The sequence below is a fragment of the Eriocheir sinensis genome, chromosome 36 (assembly GCF_024679095.1).
Source record: "Eriocheir sinensis breed Jianghai 21 chromosome 36, ASM2467909v1, whole genome shotgun sequence".
Taxonomy (NCBI): domain Eukaryota; kingdom Metazoa; phylum Arthropoda; class Malacostraca; order Decapoda; family Varunidae; genus Eriocheir; species Eriocheir sinensis.
Genome location: NC_066544.1, coordinates 6,221,977 through 6,237,054, shown reverse-complemented (window position 1 = coordinate 6,237,054; position 15,078 = coordinate 6,221,977). Strand labels below are relative to the sequence as shown.

At 39.4% G+C, this 15,078-nt stretch overlaps 1 protein-coding gene across 1 annotated transcript; it reads left to right on the top strand.

Moving 5' to 3' along the window:
- Window positions 1-13,965, top strand: LOC127007651 (beta-ureidopropionase-like). Its single transcript, XM_050878853.1, has 10 exons — window positions 1-153; window positions 3,544-3,653; window positions 4,244-4,348; window positions 7,086-7,240; window positions 7,702-7,796; window positions 8,168-8,374; window positions 8,647-8,771; window positions 11,431-11,623; window positions 11,769-11,855; window positions 12,346-13,965. The coding sequence occupies exons 2-10, from the start codon at window positions 3,553-3,555 to the stop codon at window positions 12,433-12,435; spliced, it is 1,158 nt and encodes a 385-aa protein (XP_050734810.1). The 5' UTR covers window positions 1-153; window positions 3,544-3,552; the 3' UTR covers window positions 12,436-13,965.
- The last annotated feature ends 1,113 nt before the right edge of the window (window positions 13,966-15,078 follow it).

Genomic DNA, 15,078 nt, shown 5'->3' with positions numbered 1-15,078 from the left:
AATAAATCTAGGCATTAGGGTCCAGGAGACAGTTTTTGGGGTGTAAATAGGTAAAAATAAGTGGCCGAGCGCGACCATCTGGCAACGTTGGACACACTACAGCTGGGACCGGAGAGAGAAGCGGGTTGACACGCCTTCACTGCTGAGCCCAAGGTATGTTTGTCATGTTTCCTGCACTGACACGAGCTGGCGCGGCGATGTAGAGGGGTGTGAATGGCTGCCGGTGGGCGTGGCAGGCGTTGGAAGGGCGTGGCGCAGTGTATGTGTATGGGCAGGTGGGCAGAGGTCACTGGGTATGGAGTTGAATAGTAAAGGTCACTGAGTATGGTTATGACTAGTAAAGGTCACTGGGTATGGGTATGAATAGTAAAGGTCACTGGGTATGGGGTTGAATAGTAAAGGTCACTGGGTATGGGGTTGAATAGTAAAGGTCACGGAATGGGGTTGAATAGTAAAGGTCACTGAGTATGGGTATGAATAGTAAAGGTCACTGGGTATGGGTATGAATAGTAAAGGTCACTGGGTATGGGGTTGAATAGTAAAGGTCATGGTATGGGGTTGAATAGTAAAGGTCACTGAGTATGGGTATGAATAGTAAAGGTCACTGGGTATGGGTATGAATAGTAAAGGTCACTGGGTGTGGGTATGAATAGTAAAGGTCTCTGGGTATGGGTATGAATAGTAAAGGTCACTGGGTATGGGGATGAACAGTAAAGGTCACTGGGTATGGGTATGAATAATAAAGATCACTGGGTAAGGGGATGAATAGTAAAGGTCACTGGGTATGGGTATGAATAATAAAGGTCACTGGGTGTGGGGATGAATAGTAAAGGTCACTGGGTATGGGTATGAATAATAAAGGTCACTGGGTGTGGGGATGAATAGTAAAGGTCACTGGGTATGGGTGTGAATAGTAAAGGTTACTGGGTGTGGGTATGAATAGTAAAGGTCTCTGGGTATGGGTATGAATAGTAAAGGTCACTGGGTATGGGTATGAATAGTAAAGGTCACTGGGTGTGGGTATGAATAGTAAAGGTCTCTGGGTATGGGTATGAATAGTAAAGGTCACTGGGTGTGGGTATGAATAGTACAGGTCACTGGGTATGAGTATGGGTAGTAAAGGTCATTGGGTATGGGTATGGGTAGTAAAGGTCATTGGATATGAGTATGGGTAGTAAAGGTCACTGGGTATGGGTATGCGAAGTAAATGTCATCGGGTATGGTTATGGATAATAAAAGTCACTGGGTATGGGTATGAATAGTAAAGGTCACTGGGTATGGGTAGTAAAGGTCACTGGGTATGGGTATGGGTAGTAAAGGTCATCAGGTATGGTTTACTCACCTGGTTGGCTACCCCAGCTTACTGTCATGGTTCACATATCAGTGGTACGTAGAAGGATAGCCCGCAACTGCTGGCACGCCAGCCCATCAGTTCAATTAAGGACATTATGATTTGTACAAAAATAATGGGTGGAATTGTGTGCCATGTGCAGCTAGGTGTTAAGCAAGGTGTATAGATATGAGTTCTGTTACAGAACAATGTTAATAATGGGATGAGTTTTGACAGAGGCAGGTAATTATTCCGTGTACAAGAACAGTGACTGTTCAAGGGAGAGGTGAAGGCCCCGTTTAAATCCCTGGATTGGGTATGGATAGTAAAGGTCACCGGGTATGGGTATGAATAGTAAAGGTCATCAGGTATGGGTATGGGTAGTCAAGGTCACTGGGTATGGGTATGGGTAGCAAAGGTCACTGGGTATGGGTAGTAAAGGTCATCGGGTATGGGTATGGATAGTAAAAGTCACCAGGTATGGGTTTGAATAGTAAAGGTCACTTGGTATGGGTATGAATATTAAAGGTCACTGGGTATTGGTATGAATATTAAAGGTCACTGGGTATGGAGGTCTGTCTCACTCCCCTCTTCTGATCTACATTCATAGTTTGGCTCTTGGGAGATTAAATGAAGCTGTTTCACATAATGACATTAAGATTTTTTTTATTTATTAATGCTCGGATATCTTGTCTCCTACTTGATCGACTGCTCTTCTGTTGTTGTTTATGCATTCTACTAACCTAGATAAATCATTATTGTCACACTATATATATACACTCATGCCGACATTCACACTACAGTATCTGCAAAATTAATGTGTCCTTGTGTCAAATCAAGACTGATATAATGACACCTGTTGATTGATATTCCACCCATAGCATACCCAGCCCATTCATAGGTTAGGTTTTAGTAATATTAAACTCCCATTATTAACAGTGTAAGAAAGAACGTAAGTTTAGAACACTCATTGGTTGTGGGTAATATGATACTGTGAGGCTGACAGGAAAGAAGAGAAAGAAAAGACAATGGTTATGTTTAGACCAGTATAGCTATATGGATTGAAGAATAACGTTAAGGAGGACCTGATTGAAGACCATGGAAGAATATGAGGTCATGAGTACAAGTAAAAGAAGATTATAGATTCCTAAGTAATGCCAAGAAATTTTGTTTCCCCAATAGAAATATAGTTGATTGAAATTAATTGGATGCAGGGGTAATAGGCAATGAACATTTACAACTAAGAATAAGATGGATAAAAGTTTCTCTTTCTATTTAGGAGATATGCAATGAATGCTTGATCTGAAGAGAGGCTAACACTAATTTAAACTCATCCTGAAGTTAATTTTTTTCTACATCTACCGTATATAACAAAAAATTAGTGAACAAACACACACACACACACACACACACACACACACACACACACACACACACACGTGTCTTGAGAAGATGGAAGTTGATTATCTTGGCCTTGAGGTTTTATATAACCAGGGAGTGCACAATTCTGTCTTCTGCTCTGCTGCTCTTTGGTACTAAACTCACACATTTATTTGTGAAGTTGTATTCTCTCATACGACTTGTTTCAATTTTAAGAGGGGGGGACACAACAAAATAACCCCAAAGACTGGTTATTTCTTTCATTTTTTTTTTTAGCTCCCCACAATCTTGTATAATAAATCACTAGAGACTGATATCATATATTCTAACCTGTATTTTAAGTGTTACTAATCAATTAGCATCTGGGTGGCCTCCTCTTTGTAATTTCAAGTTTAAGCAATGCCTTTCGTAAGCACACCACTATACTCCTTGTAGAATATTACGCAGTACAACCCATAAACTTGCATTCCTGTATAGGTTGTACTTTAGGCATTTTTTTAGGTCTAATCACCTCATATATTCATAACTAGTAAACAGCCGTAAAATGAACCCTTGTATTGGTCATCTGAATTGTATGTGTTCAGAAGTCAGTTTGTTTGATTCATAGTGACAAGACAGTTAATATAACTATTTTCAATTTACTAATTTGCTGCCTCTGTACCACAGGGTTTGGCCTTCATAATCACAGTAAAAGTAGGAAGAAAGGGTATAGTGCAAAGAGAGAGAGAGAGAGAGAGATGCTAAGATTGGCCCAGCACTTACAGAGCTGTTAAGGTTAGTCAGCCACACAAACAGTAGCTGCATACCAGTTTTCCTTCCTTGTGTCTTCCCAGAGAGGAAACATGTCAGGGGAGCTGGTGAGTGTGGAGCACTGCCTGGAGAACAATGTGCCAGAACAAGAACTCAAGGAACTCAAGAGGATTCTCTATGGCCGTGAACACCCGTAAGTTTGTCTGAGAGTTTCATTGGGGTGAGATGTTGGATATCTGGGTAAATATTCATTGCCCATGACACCTGAAATCAGTAATATGTCAAAAAATAAAAAGAAGTTAAACCCAAACCCAGTTATGAAATATTTATTATCTGATAGTTTTTAGTAGATACAGAGAAATTCATGGTGTTATTGAAGAGGTCTGGGATGTTGAAACTGTTGTGTGTTGGTACAGTGCACTATGAGATGTACTTTGTTTAAGTAAAAAGACCCAAGGTGGCAAAGCTTGATGTGTGGTAGTGGAATAAGGCACGAGGTGTTATAAGAAGTATAAGATGGAGTGTGGCATTTGTGTGCAGGTGGAGTGAGGCTTGGATTATTGAAACAGTGTGGTCTGTGCATGTTTAAGGTTCATAGGGTGATATAGGGGCTGTATCAATTTGTTTGTCTAGGTGGAGTTACTAATGAGGGTTGGATAAACCTCTTTGTTTTTCGTATCGTTAGCCACCACTATAAAAACTAAAATATGACAAATTCCTTTGTGATTATGAAAGCTATATTTCTTTAAGCTTTCATTCTTATTGACATTAATGTGGTCACAGCTCCATTGAGGTTCCTGAAGCAGCTGAGAAGCTGTCACAGCAGTACAATTTTGAGGTGAAAGGCTACCGCATAACAGCTGATAAGGAGGAACTCACAGCTCCAAGGTGAGTGAGCAGTGTGTGATTATGCTGGGGAAGAATGATATTGATAGTTATTAGAGTATTCTTTTGGTGGGTTTCACCTTAAAATATTATCATGTATAGATATGTGCCATTAATTGCTATATGGAGTGGATATGCATCACCAAACATCATCATTATCTAAATGATATTACTAAATAACAATTATGATTATTTAAACATTCATCTGCAGTGATTTCAAGGGGGAAACTTCACTTCTTTAAGCACATGAGAAATGATCTACAACTCAAGAATTTGATTTTTCCCCAACTACTCACCTGAGATTTGAACCCATGCCCTTGAGATGTGAGGTGAACCATCTAGCTTCAGGCCAAAGAGATACCCCATGGTTGAATGCCATTGGAGTTGTTAACTGTGTCTCAGGCCTTTGCATACATGGCTTCTTTTCACCCATGTAGACCAATTTCTTTATGCTTTGATTTTTCTGAAGTTACTTTTCTTTCATATCCTGTGGTAGTGTAACCAAAAGAAATCCACCCCTCTGAGAGAAATTGAGGCATGCATTTTGCTGCCCCTACATGGGGAGGAACACAACACAGGAAGGGATGGCCACCGCTATGCCACCATTGTCATGGGGCAGATTGCCACTTCTCAAAGCACATGAAAAATTGATCTATTTTGGAATAAAAAAAATTACCAACAACCCTCCTGAGCACGAGGCCCTTCGTATGCGAGGCAGACTTTAGCATTAGGTCAAAGAAGTACGCTGTTTCTCAAAATCGGAATTCTCGACCAAGTCTTGAGCCTTTTTAATGATGTATCAAAAACATGAGAACAAGGCTATTAAAAAGATTTGTTTTTTTTCCCGTAATGAACACCACTAAGCGCTGGGGATTGAACCCGAGCCTTCTGAGTAGAATTCAGGGCAGTATGCCAAAGGGGTTGGTTAAAAGTGATTCCAGCTGTCATGAGTGTGGGCGGGGTCACCTTCACCTCACGTCCACAGTGTTGGGCAGGGGCGTCAGGTATGGGCTGCAGAAGTGGCCTCTGGCGCGGTGACCTTTTAGCTCATTGGTGGCGTAGTTAGTATGCTGCCCTGACTTCTATTCAGAAGGCTCGGGTTTGATCTGCGGCACTTAGTGGTGTTCATTACAGGATTTTTTCACCGTGGTATTACCGTTTCTTGAAATATATCTTTAGTTTATTTTAATAAGTTATTATCTACATTTGAAGCTCCATCAAACAATTGTAATAGAAGCAGGTGGTATGTGTACTCTGCGTGTGAAGAACATTCACTCGGAGGGTTTGTGCATGTGATTAAATTTATGATATACGTAATTAGTTAGAAAACTCTTATCTGTAGTAATGTAAGGTAGATACTTAGGTTCCACTATTTTACATGATCTCCATCTTTTAGAATTATTAGTCACAGCCTAATTTCAGTATAGAAGTTTAAAATGTTTTTCTGGGCATTTCATGCAATATGGTTTGCCCCAGGGATCCCTAGCTTTTTTTTCTGGATCTGCTACATTTTCTCTTTTATCAGGGCTTCCCTCAGGGCCACCATATGCTTCTGAATTTCCTTCATCACACAGATAAGGGCTCTTCCAAAGCCTTGAAGGTCAGCCCCATTAGGTTTGTGGTGCACTTGTGGAATTTTTAAAAGTTTTCTCATATCATTTGATTGAGAGTGCACTTGTTTGCTGTGCCACAATGTAGCATAATAGTACAATAATTGTCTTTTCTGTTGTTTTGCACTCTAACAACTGAATGCTTTTTTTTTTTAAGTCAAATGTACTGTACTTGGCAAATTTCTTCTAGCTGCAACCAGCCTTCACCCCATGTGCTAAGTATTGTATGGTAAACCCCATTGGAAAAACACAAACTGTCTACTTCTTTTATATAATTTGGCCATCATTGTTACCATAAATGGTTATGTAAGATAGAATATTGGTTTAAACATGATTTTTTTTCTGTTTAGTATTTTCTGCATTACCCTAATATAATGGCTAAAACACTGACCTCAGTAGAAAAATTACCACTTACATCTCATTGACTATAAAGGTGTAATAACATAGACTGTCTGTCTGAGGTTGCTAAGATGACTACACTGGGTGGAGGTTCCTTGACAGAGCAGGTTTTGCAGAAAAAACGAGGCTGAGCTGGGGAAAATAATATGTGCAAAGATGAAATTTTAGTAATTTTGGATCTCCTGTTTGTGCATGAAAAGTTTGTGTGTGAAAGTTAGTATGTTGACAGTAATGAAACTTTTTGTCTGCTCCAGTCCTGGTTATCCTTGTGCATTTGAAAAAAAGAGTACTAATGTTTGAAATGACAGCTCATTTGAGGTTTTATGACTAACGGTCAAACACTAGTGAGAAAAAATAAATGGCCTAAAATGAAACATGTTTTGCACAAGAGAGTTTTGAGTCTAGCATGCAGTCTTGTACAACTACCACTGTGATTTAGTAGTGAAGGGTATAAGGATAAATGGAGTGTACAAATGATTTTGGATTTTGATTTGACTGCTATTTTTGACTGATGCACTTCTGGTTATGGTCATCATCCCACATCACATGTTTTTTAAAGTAAATAGCATCATGTTGGTGTGTATGTATGCATTTTTAATATGCCAGGACTGAGGGCATGTATACCTCTATACTACTTTTAGTAGCTGTAGAAGTTTTCTGGTTATGGTGATTTATTTCTGCTGCTCTATAGTATAATACTGTAGCAGAAGTCATTTGATATAATTTTCCAGAATTGTTCGCATTGGAGTTGTGCAGAATTCCATCGCTGCGGACACCACTGCCCCTGTGTTGGTTCAGCGCACAGCCCTGCACAACAAAATCTCCCGCATCACTGAGGCAGCAGCTCTGTGTGGTGTCAATGTGCTTTGTTACCAGGAGGCTTGGAGTAAGTATGCAGGCCTTAGGATGTGCCTTGATCATGTTCTGTGTAGTAATTTGTATCAAATGACAAGTTAAAAATTCCAAGGATATGTTTAGATTTCTAAACTGTTACATTCTTTACTGACTCTTCATGCATAACACAGTCATTTAAGGCTAGAATTATATTCACCGTTCACAGGGATCAGATCTGATTATTTTTCTTCTGGACAAAAATATAAATCTGATTCCCAGTTGTAGCCACTCCTCCTCACTTAAGGACTGTGATGGCTAATGAAGGACTGAAGCAAATTAAGCAATGAGGCACTTTCAGAAAAATATAAAAGCTAGATGCATATGATCATTCTTGTTCCATGATCAGATATAGATTTGATAGGCTGTAAAGGCCTTTGATAATATCGACTTTAGATTTGAAACTCATCAGTTATCATCTCCAGTTCTCTAATGATGCCTACATTTATCCACTAGCTATGCCATTTGCTTTCTGCACAAGAGAGAAGAAGCCATGGTGTGAATTTGCTGAAGATGCTGAGTATGGGCCCACCACTCAGCTGTGTCAAGAGGTGAGTCAAAGCGGTTGTCCATGTGTCTTAGTGTTATTACAACATATACATTATTGCAGAATAAAGATCCAACTTGTCCCTGTACCTTGATTTTGAAGGTCAAGTATCAGTATGAAAAAGATCAATTGATATTATAATTTTTTTTTTAATTGGTTATTCCCTTCATCCAAATCACTTGTTTGTACTCCATCTAATTTGTTTTCTCTTATTTCCACTTTCCATACATACCTCTGATTTCCACACAACTTTTCAGTTCTATTCACTTATTCCTCTGTGTGGATGGCATGTCCTCAATCTATTTTGTACCTATAAGATAGTGTCATCTTAATTCTTGCATCCTTTGTTCTTATGCCACATCTACTTCTCCATAGCTGGCCCAAAAGTACAATATGGTCATCGTATCCCCAATCTTGGAGCGAGACAGTGTCCATGGGGATACCCTCTGGAACACCGCTGTTGTCATCAGTAACAGCGGACATGTGGTAGGCAAGACCCGCAAGAACCACATACCTCGCGTGGGAGACTTCAACGAGTCCACTTACTACATGGAGGGAGACACTGGCCATGTTGTATTCCAGGTGAAAAAGGCTGTTTACGGTAGATGAAAGCTTTTGTAGGGTCTGAAAATGTATATGTGAAAAAACTGAGGGGCTGAAAAGGGCTGAAAAACATTAATTTTTCTTCAAGAAACAAAAGTTTGATATTCATTCAAACAATGATATACCATTTGATTTTGCTTTAGAGGTGCATTGGTTTGAAGTATTAGCAGTTTCCTTAAATTTTGTTATGAGAAGTGTGATGAGTAACCAAAACTCTTGCAGGAAAGTCATCATAAAGATTCTTGCCACAGACACAGTTTGGTCGTATTGCAGTCAACATTTGCTATGGACGCCACCACCCTCAGAACTGGATGATGTATGGGGTCAATGGAGCTGAGATTGTATTCAACCCTTCAGCCACTGTTGGAGGCTTGAGGTATTACAGAATCTTATCTATACTACTAGTAATCTGTAATATGTGTTGAATGCTACGCAAAGCAATATGAGTGAACCACAGTAACACCTGCACCTTGGTGGTTATTGTTTGCTGTTTGAAGTTTTGTGGGTTGTTTGGTGTTGCAAAGGGTTATTAATAATGGCATGATTCAGCCAGTGTCAAGGTCTAGGCTGGCATTACCTGATGGTGTGTAAACATGTGTTCCGGGTGATCTCTGTTCCTTGGGGAATTTTTTTATGCTCTGAACAAATACTGTCTTTGTACATATATTATTATTCATCTGAGTCAAGTTCAGTAGGATCTCACCAAAATAATTTTTTTGACAATAATGGCAAATTAGAATAAATACAAAGACTATATAATAACATTTATCTTCTTTTGAATAACTGATTTTTCATTGGAAGGAAGCGTCTGTGTTCATCTTGGATGACGACTGTTTGCCACCCTAGTCACGACCCCTACGTAAATTTTTTTTTAGTGCAGCCACCTCAGGACATTCACCTATTTTTCCCATTTGAAACCTTCTACCTCCTTTTTTTTCCTGAAATAATATGAATAAGTATTGAATTGACATTGAGCAGCTGAATTAGTGAGGTGATTACTGAGATGATTGTTACAAAACTTGCTCATGGAGGCTACTGTGGCGTACTGTTGATTGTGTTTTCATTCTGGCCTCTTAAGCCTGGGTCATCCACTTCCATCAATACACCATCGAACCCATCAATGACGTCCCTTACAACCACTGGTTATACAGGCAAAAATATCACACAGTAGCACACACAACACTTCATTCACAGAACCCCAAAAATCTGAACGATGGGTGATCAGCTCTAGACCAAGGATGATGGACAATAATAATGCTAGTCCACTCAGCCTTTATTTTACCCTCAATGCATCACGCATGGTCTGTGACTCCAAACCCACGTGTAAACACACCATTGAGTAGTAGGCGGTAGGCGGTGGCTGAGTGGTAGCGTACTGGGCCCACATTCACCGCGTGATGGAAGATGCGAGTTCGAATCCCCACGCTACCACCTCGGATTTTTCAGTCACCGCCGAGTGGCTTAAAACTACCCACATGCTGTCCTGAAGACCATCCATCAACCCGGACTCTAGAGGAAACCGTCCAAGTTAATCAAGAACGAGTTCCGGGGGGGTAGCACGAGCCAAGAGAAGATGGCGCCACTATAAACACTTGCCTGCGCCATGATGGGCTGAGGCCGACTACCATCCAGGCCCCTCAAGCAAGCCTACCGGCGCAATAGGCGAAGATGTAAAAAAACAAAAACAAAAAACAACAAAAAAAAACCCCAAGATATTTCACTGTGTTAAACTGCATAATATGATAATTTCCACAGTGTGCCCCCCATACACTCTTTGTTATGGGTACGATGCTGAGGTATATGGTGTTGATCAGGTGGCAAGACAGGGTGTACAGTGCAGATGTAGCTAACAGATGTGGGGTAGAGGACCTGGAAACAGTGCTCAGAAGGGAAAGACTCTGATGGTTTGGACATGTTGGACATGTAAAGAGAGTAGGGGAGGATACAGTGCTGGGAGTTTTGGAGAGATTGGAGGTAGAAGGAAGGAGACCAGTTGGTAGACCTAGGAAAACGTGGAGAAGGTGTATACAGGAAGACTTGGCACTGGTGGGATTGGATGAGCATCGGGCAGAAGACAGTAGAATGGAGGAGAGCCATAAAGCGTCCAACCGCTCAGGAAGAGTGAAAACGGATGTTAAACGAAATGATGATGATGATGATGATGATGATGACAATGCTGTGTTTACATGTGGGTCAGGAGTTGCAAAAAAATTGTGATCCATTGTGCATGATAGACATGCTTGGTGAACTATTCTTATTATTGTCTCTTATTTTTGGTTGTGGCCAGATTACCCATAACCTAGAAGTTCTCGTGCTGTATGTTGGTTTTGACTGGTTTGATGATGCTTTAATGGGGATAGGTGAGCCAGGTGCTAGAGGCCATAGTAGGGATGAGGACATGCCTCCATCTCAGCAAGATCAGAAGTGGAAGATAGGGTTAGCTTTCACCTTTTCAAATCTCCCATTGGTGTCATGCTACTGATGCCATGTTTTGCAATTTGATTTCCACCAGAGTAATGAATATAAGTGTGTGTTTCCCAGCGTATATTTCTTCATATGCATACCACTGTTTGTTGCACTCTCCGGTAGTTCATGATAATTGGCTGAAGTGCTTCTAAAAGTAATTACTTTTCATTTCTTACTGAGCTACCTGTACACAGTGGGCCCACACAGCAAATGTAAAGAAATTGTGGCAGGAAATCCTTGAAATACTATATGAAAGGAATTTATTCTCTACTTATAGTGTGACACAAATATGAAGTCGATTTGGGTGGTGCATGTGCCTCTCCCCAGCGCTGATGCATCACCCCCAATACAATGTGAACAAGTATTTTTTAGAAGAAAAGACTAATAGAGGCTATATTTCCATCTTGCAGCGCTGTGGGGAGGAAATACCCCGTGTGGGCCCCACCCTATCAGACTTCATAGCTGAGTCAGAGTATAGCAGTTTCATCTTTCATCCTCTCATCTCTCTGTATATTATATGACAGTAATTATACCAAGAATCCAGTCTTAATGATGATCTCTTCAATCAGTGAGCCAATGTGGGGCATTGAGGCAAGGAATGCAGCTATAGCCAACAGTTACTTCAGCTGTGCCATCAATCGTGTGGGCACCGAGGTTTTCCCTAATGAATTCACCTCTGCTGATGGCAAGCCTGCACACAAGGACTTTGGCCACTTCTATGGCTCATCATACGTAGCAGCCCCTGATGGCTCCCGTACACCTGTGAGTATATGACGTATGCCTTCCTATTTTTAATATATTAGCAGAATGATCAATGAAATAGATAATGAATAGATAAAAGACTATTGTTGGTAAGAGACTTAATTAGTAGTGTCCATTGTTCCTCATAGTATATTGTGTATTTCAGGGCTTGTCAAGGAACAAGGACGGCCTTCTGTTCACTGAGGTGGACTTGAATCTGTGTCGCCAGGTCAAGGATCGCTGGGGATTCAGGGTGAGTGACTCAAGGTGTACATTAATGATGAATTTTATTCCTTGGCTCTGAACCTCCATCTGCACAGAGAACTGGTGTAGTGTTCCTCATTTCAGTTTTTAATTTATTTATCTCTCCATCACTCCTCAGGGACCTCATTACCACAGGACATAGCATCTGAGTCACAGTGTATGATTTCCCAGAATGTAATGTGGATGTTAAATGTTGCATTATATGTTGCATGACTGCTTACACCTATACTCTGTATGCACCACTCAGAGCCTACTGAGTATAGAGACAGATTTAGGTTGTTTTGTCATTCATGCCAAAAGTTTTGTGCACAACGGTGCACAACGGATGGCACATTGCTTTTTCTGACATTCTAAAATGTTTCCTCAGATATTTTTTACATTGTTGGCTCCTAAAAACTCCTGTTGTTTTCTTTTGTATAATAATTTGTTCTGGTTAAGCAAATTCAGGTTAGTCCAATACACCCCTTTTTATTCCACAGATGACTCAGCGTCTTGACCTGTATGCCAGTTCCCTCACAGCTGCAATCATGCCCAACTACCAGCCTCCTATAGTCAGGGACACCTGCTAAGTCTGTACCAAGCTAATAAGCATGATTTCTTTCTGAAAAAAAATCTTTGATCTTTTTTTTTTTTTTTTTTGTCATTTGTTATGGCATGTTTGTGCCTTTTGATCTATATTATATTACACTCTACTGAGATGTTTTTAAACTTATGTAAATTTGTTATTACAGCAAAATGGTCCAGCAATTTGTAAATGCAAACCTTCACTGATGAGTAAATTTCTATTTTTGTAATTTGTCAACCAAACTGGACCATTTTCTCAGGAATTATTTAGTTTGTTTAGTTGTCTCAGTTTCCTCAAATTTGGAGATTTACATTTTTATAAACAGGAAAACATGTAAAATAGGTGTACTATATATAGTTTTGCATATTTTGAGTAATGTTTCTCTTACTTTCTTGTAATAATGTCTAAAAATATTTTGGATGTTCTTTAAGAGGCTAATGCTGCAAGTTTATTTTAAGATACAGGGTTGTAAATTTTAAGCCCCCATTCAAAAGTCCATACATGTGTTCATCATTTCTAAATTGAGGAGAGGCAGGAGAGAAGTCTGATTCTGTTAATTTTGTTGCATAGTTTATGATATTGTCAGTTTCTCTTTTTGTTGATATTTTATTTTGTTATGAGGATAATTAGTTAATAAATAACTATTCTATAACTAACTACCGTTTGCCGTTTACCGTTTACCGTTGATGAGGTTTCAGGCCCTGCTCCGCCGCTGATGTGGCGCTCTCGAGGACCGTCAACAATTGGAATGTTAATTTCAACAATAATCCTTGATGCACTTATTCTCAAACGTCGTAGTGAGTGAGTGAGTGTCTTAATTGTATGTAAATAGTAACCATTCTTGTTTATTTGAATATTTATTTATCTTTTTATAATCTTTTTTACTTAAGAGTAACAACTATGTAGTGGTTGCTAAAGTTAAATTTTTTAATGGTTATTTCTATCAATATGATTACAGAAATTACACAGCACATTCCAAAGAATATTGATCTACTGCCATATTGTCCAACATTCTATTGTGAAAGTGGCTGCAATCATTCATCACCAGTTATTCATTGGATTTTATCAGGAGGGGTCCAGACCACCGCCTGGGAAACAGTAAACTCTTCCAGCACTGACTCACTGTTAGATGAACCGGCCATTAGTGAAGGCACTCAAAGCACAGGCTCATTCATTTATTCATTTTTTTGATAATTAATTTGTAATTCTTCAGTCAACTTATATTGGATTATCACCAAAATGTAACCAACCTGAGATATTCACCTAAAAATGTTCCCATGTGAATTTGGTGAGGCTATATTATTTATTTATTTTATTTAGATGTCTTGGTAACAGACAGACCGACAAACAAATGAACTACAAATTATGTATCCTCCTCTGTGAAGGCTGCTGATAAAGAAAAAAATAAATGTTCAACTGATGCAGCTTACTCACAAAGAAAGAGTAATTTTATGCAATAAATAAAAGGCTAATTTAAGTTTATCAATTGATTTTTATGCTGTAACAAGGAAAAAATAAAGCTATATTTACCTTGTTTGTAATTCTAAGCTCCCAACCTCCTGTAACCACATGTCCTCACCTACCATGGCTCAAGGGCCAATGAGACAGATGAGCACCGAGACCACGTGCAGCTTAGGCAAATGCCCCCACCTACTTTTTCGCATGGCGGGGACACCAAAACTGTACCACGTATTCTGAATGAGTAACTAGGTTATTGTACAGTGGTAGTGTTACATCTTTATTCTTGAAGGGGAAGTTTCTGTTCGCTGCATCAATGCAATTCTGGGAGAAAATGAGGTTTGACTTGATTTTGACACCAAGATCAACACAGTACGTTTTGGGACATATTTATTTAAAAGGGTACTATCTCCCATTTATCAGACCAAGCTGAAGTTTTACACATCATTTTAGAGACAGCATGTCTTGGTCTGAAAGGATCGAGTTACCAATCTTTGTGTCCATTGAGTGCCAGCTGTTGGCTGAATTCGAATAGGCGCACCTAACATCACCATGGCAGATCCAGGAGTCAGTACGTTTCCTAACTTATAGGGGGTACCCGGGTAATTAATGTTTTAATTGTATTTCGTAAAGAATCCTTATAACCAAAAACTAACTAAAATTATGAGTATTCTTTTTCTTGAATAAAGCATTGAATAAACAACACAACAATAATATGATAATATTCCCAACGAAACACCAAAAAAAAAAAAAAAAAAAAAGCATATTTTATACAACTGTGGCCCGAGTCGCAGCGCACGCCATTTTGCGGGTATCAGATACCTTAAATAAGCATATTTTTTTCCGGCGCAAAGCAGGTGATGTCACATAGTGACTTCTTGAGCTTTCATATTTATATATCTGTGTATATTTCATGAAGGCATAATTAACTTACATTACTTCTCTCAATTTTACTAGTGACACGAATGTGACTGTATCACAATAGAATTTCACTTAATTAAGTGAATCAGTGAATTAAGTGAATTGGATGAATAGAAAGATAAGCACATACTTTGATTTAACTTCAGGATGCCTCGTGGATCATTTATAAATAACAAAAAATCCGGATAGGCTTCTCTTTATCCAACTACCGCCACTCGAGGCACAAAAACAGTCCCTCCGCTAAGTTTGTACCCCGCATTTGGTGATG

What these genes read in the sequence shown, in the direction of transcription:
- LOC127007651 (XM_050878853.1), top strand. Translation starts at nt 3,553, where the DNA reads ATGTCAGGGGAGCTGGTGAGTGTGGAGCACTGCCTGGAGAACAATGTG. An exon ending in CCACTCAGCTGTGTCAAGAG is followed by an intron (nt 7,797 to 8,167) that starts GTGAGTCAAAGC and finishes ACTTCTCCATAG; the next exon opens with CTGGCCCAAAAGTACAATAT. An exon ending in GCCACTGTTGGAGGCTTGAG is followed by an intron (nt 8,772 to 11,430) that starts GTATTACAGAAT and finishes CTCTTCAATCAG; the next exon opens with TGAGCCAATGTGGGGCATTG.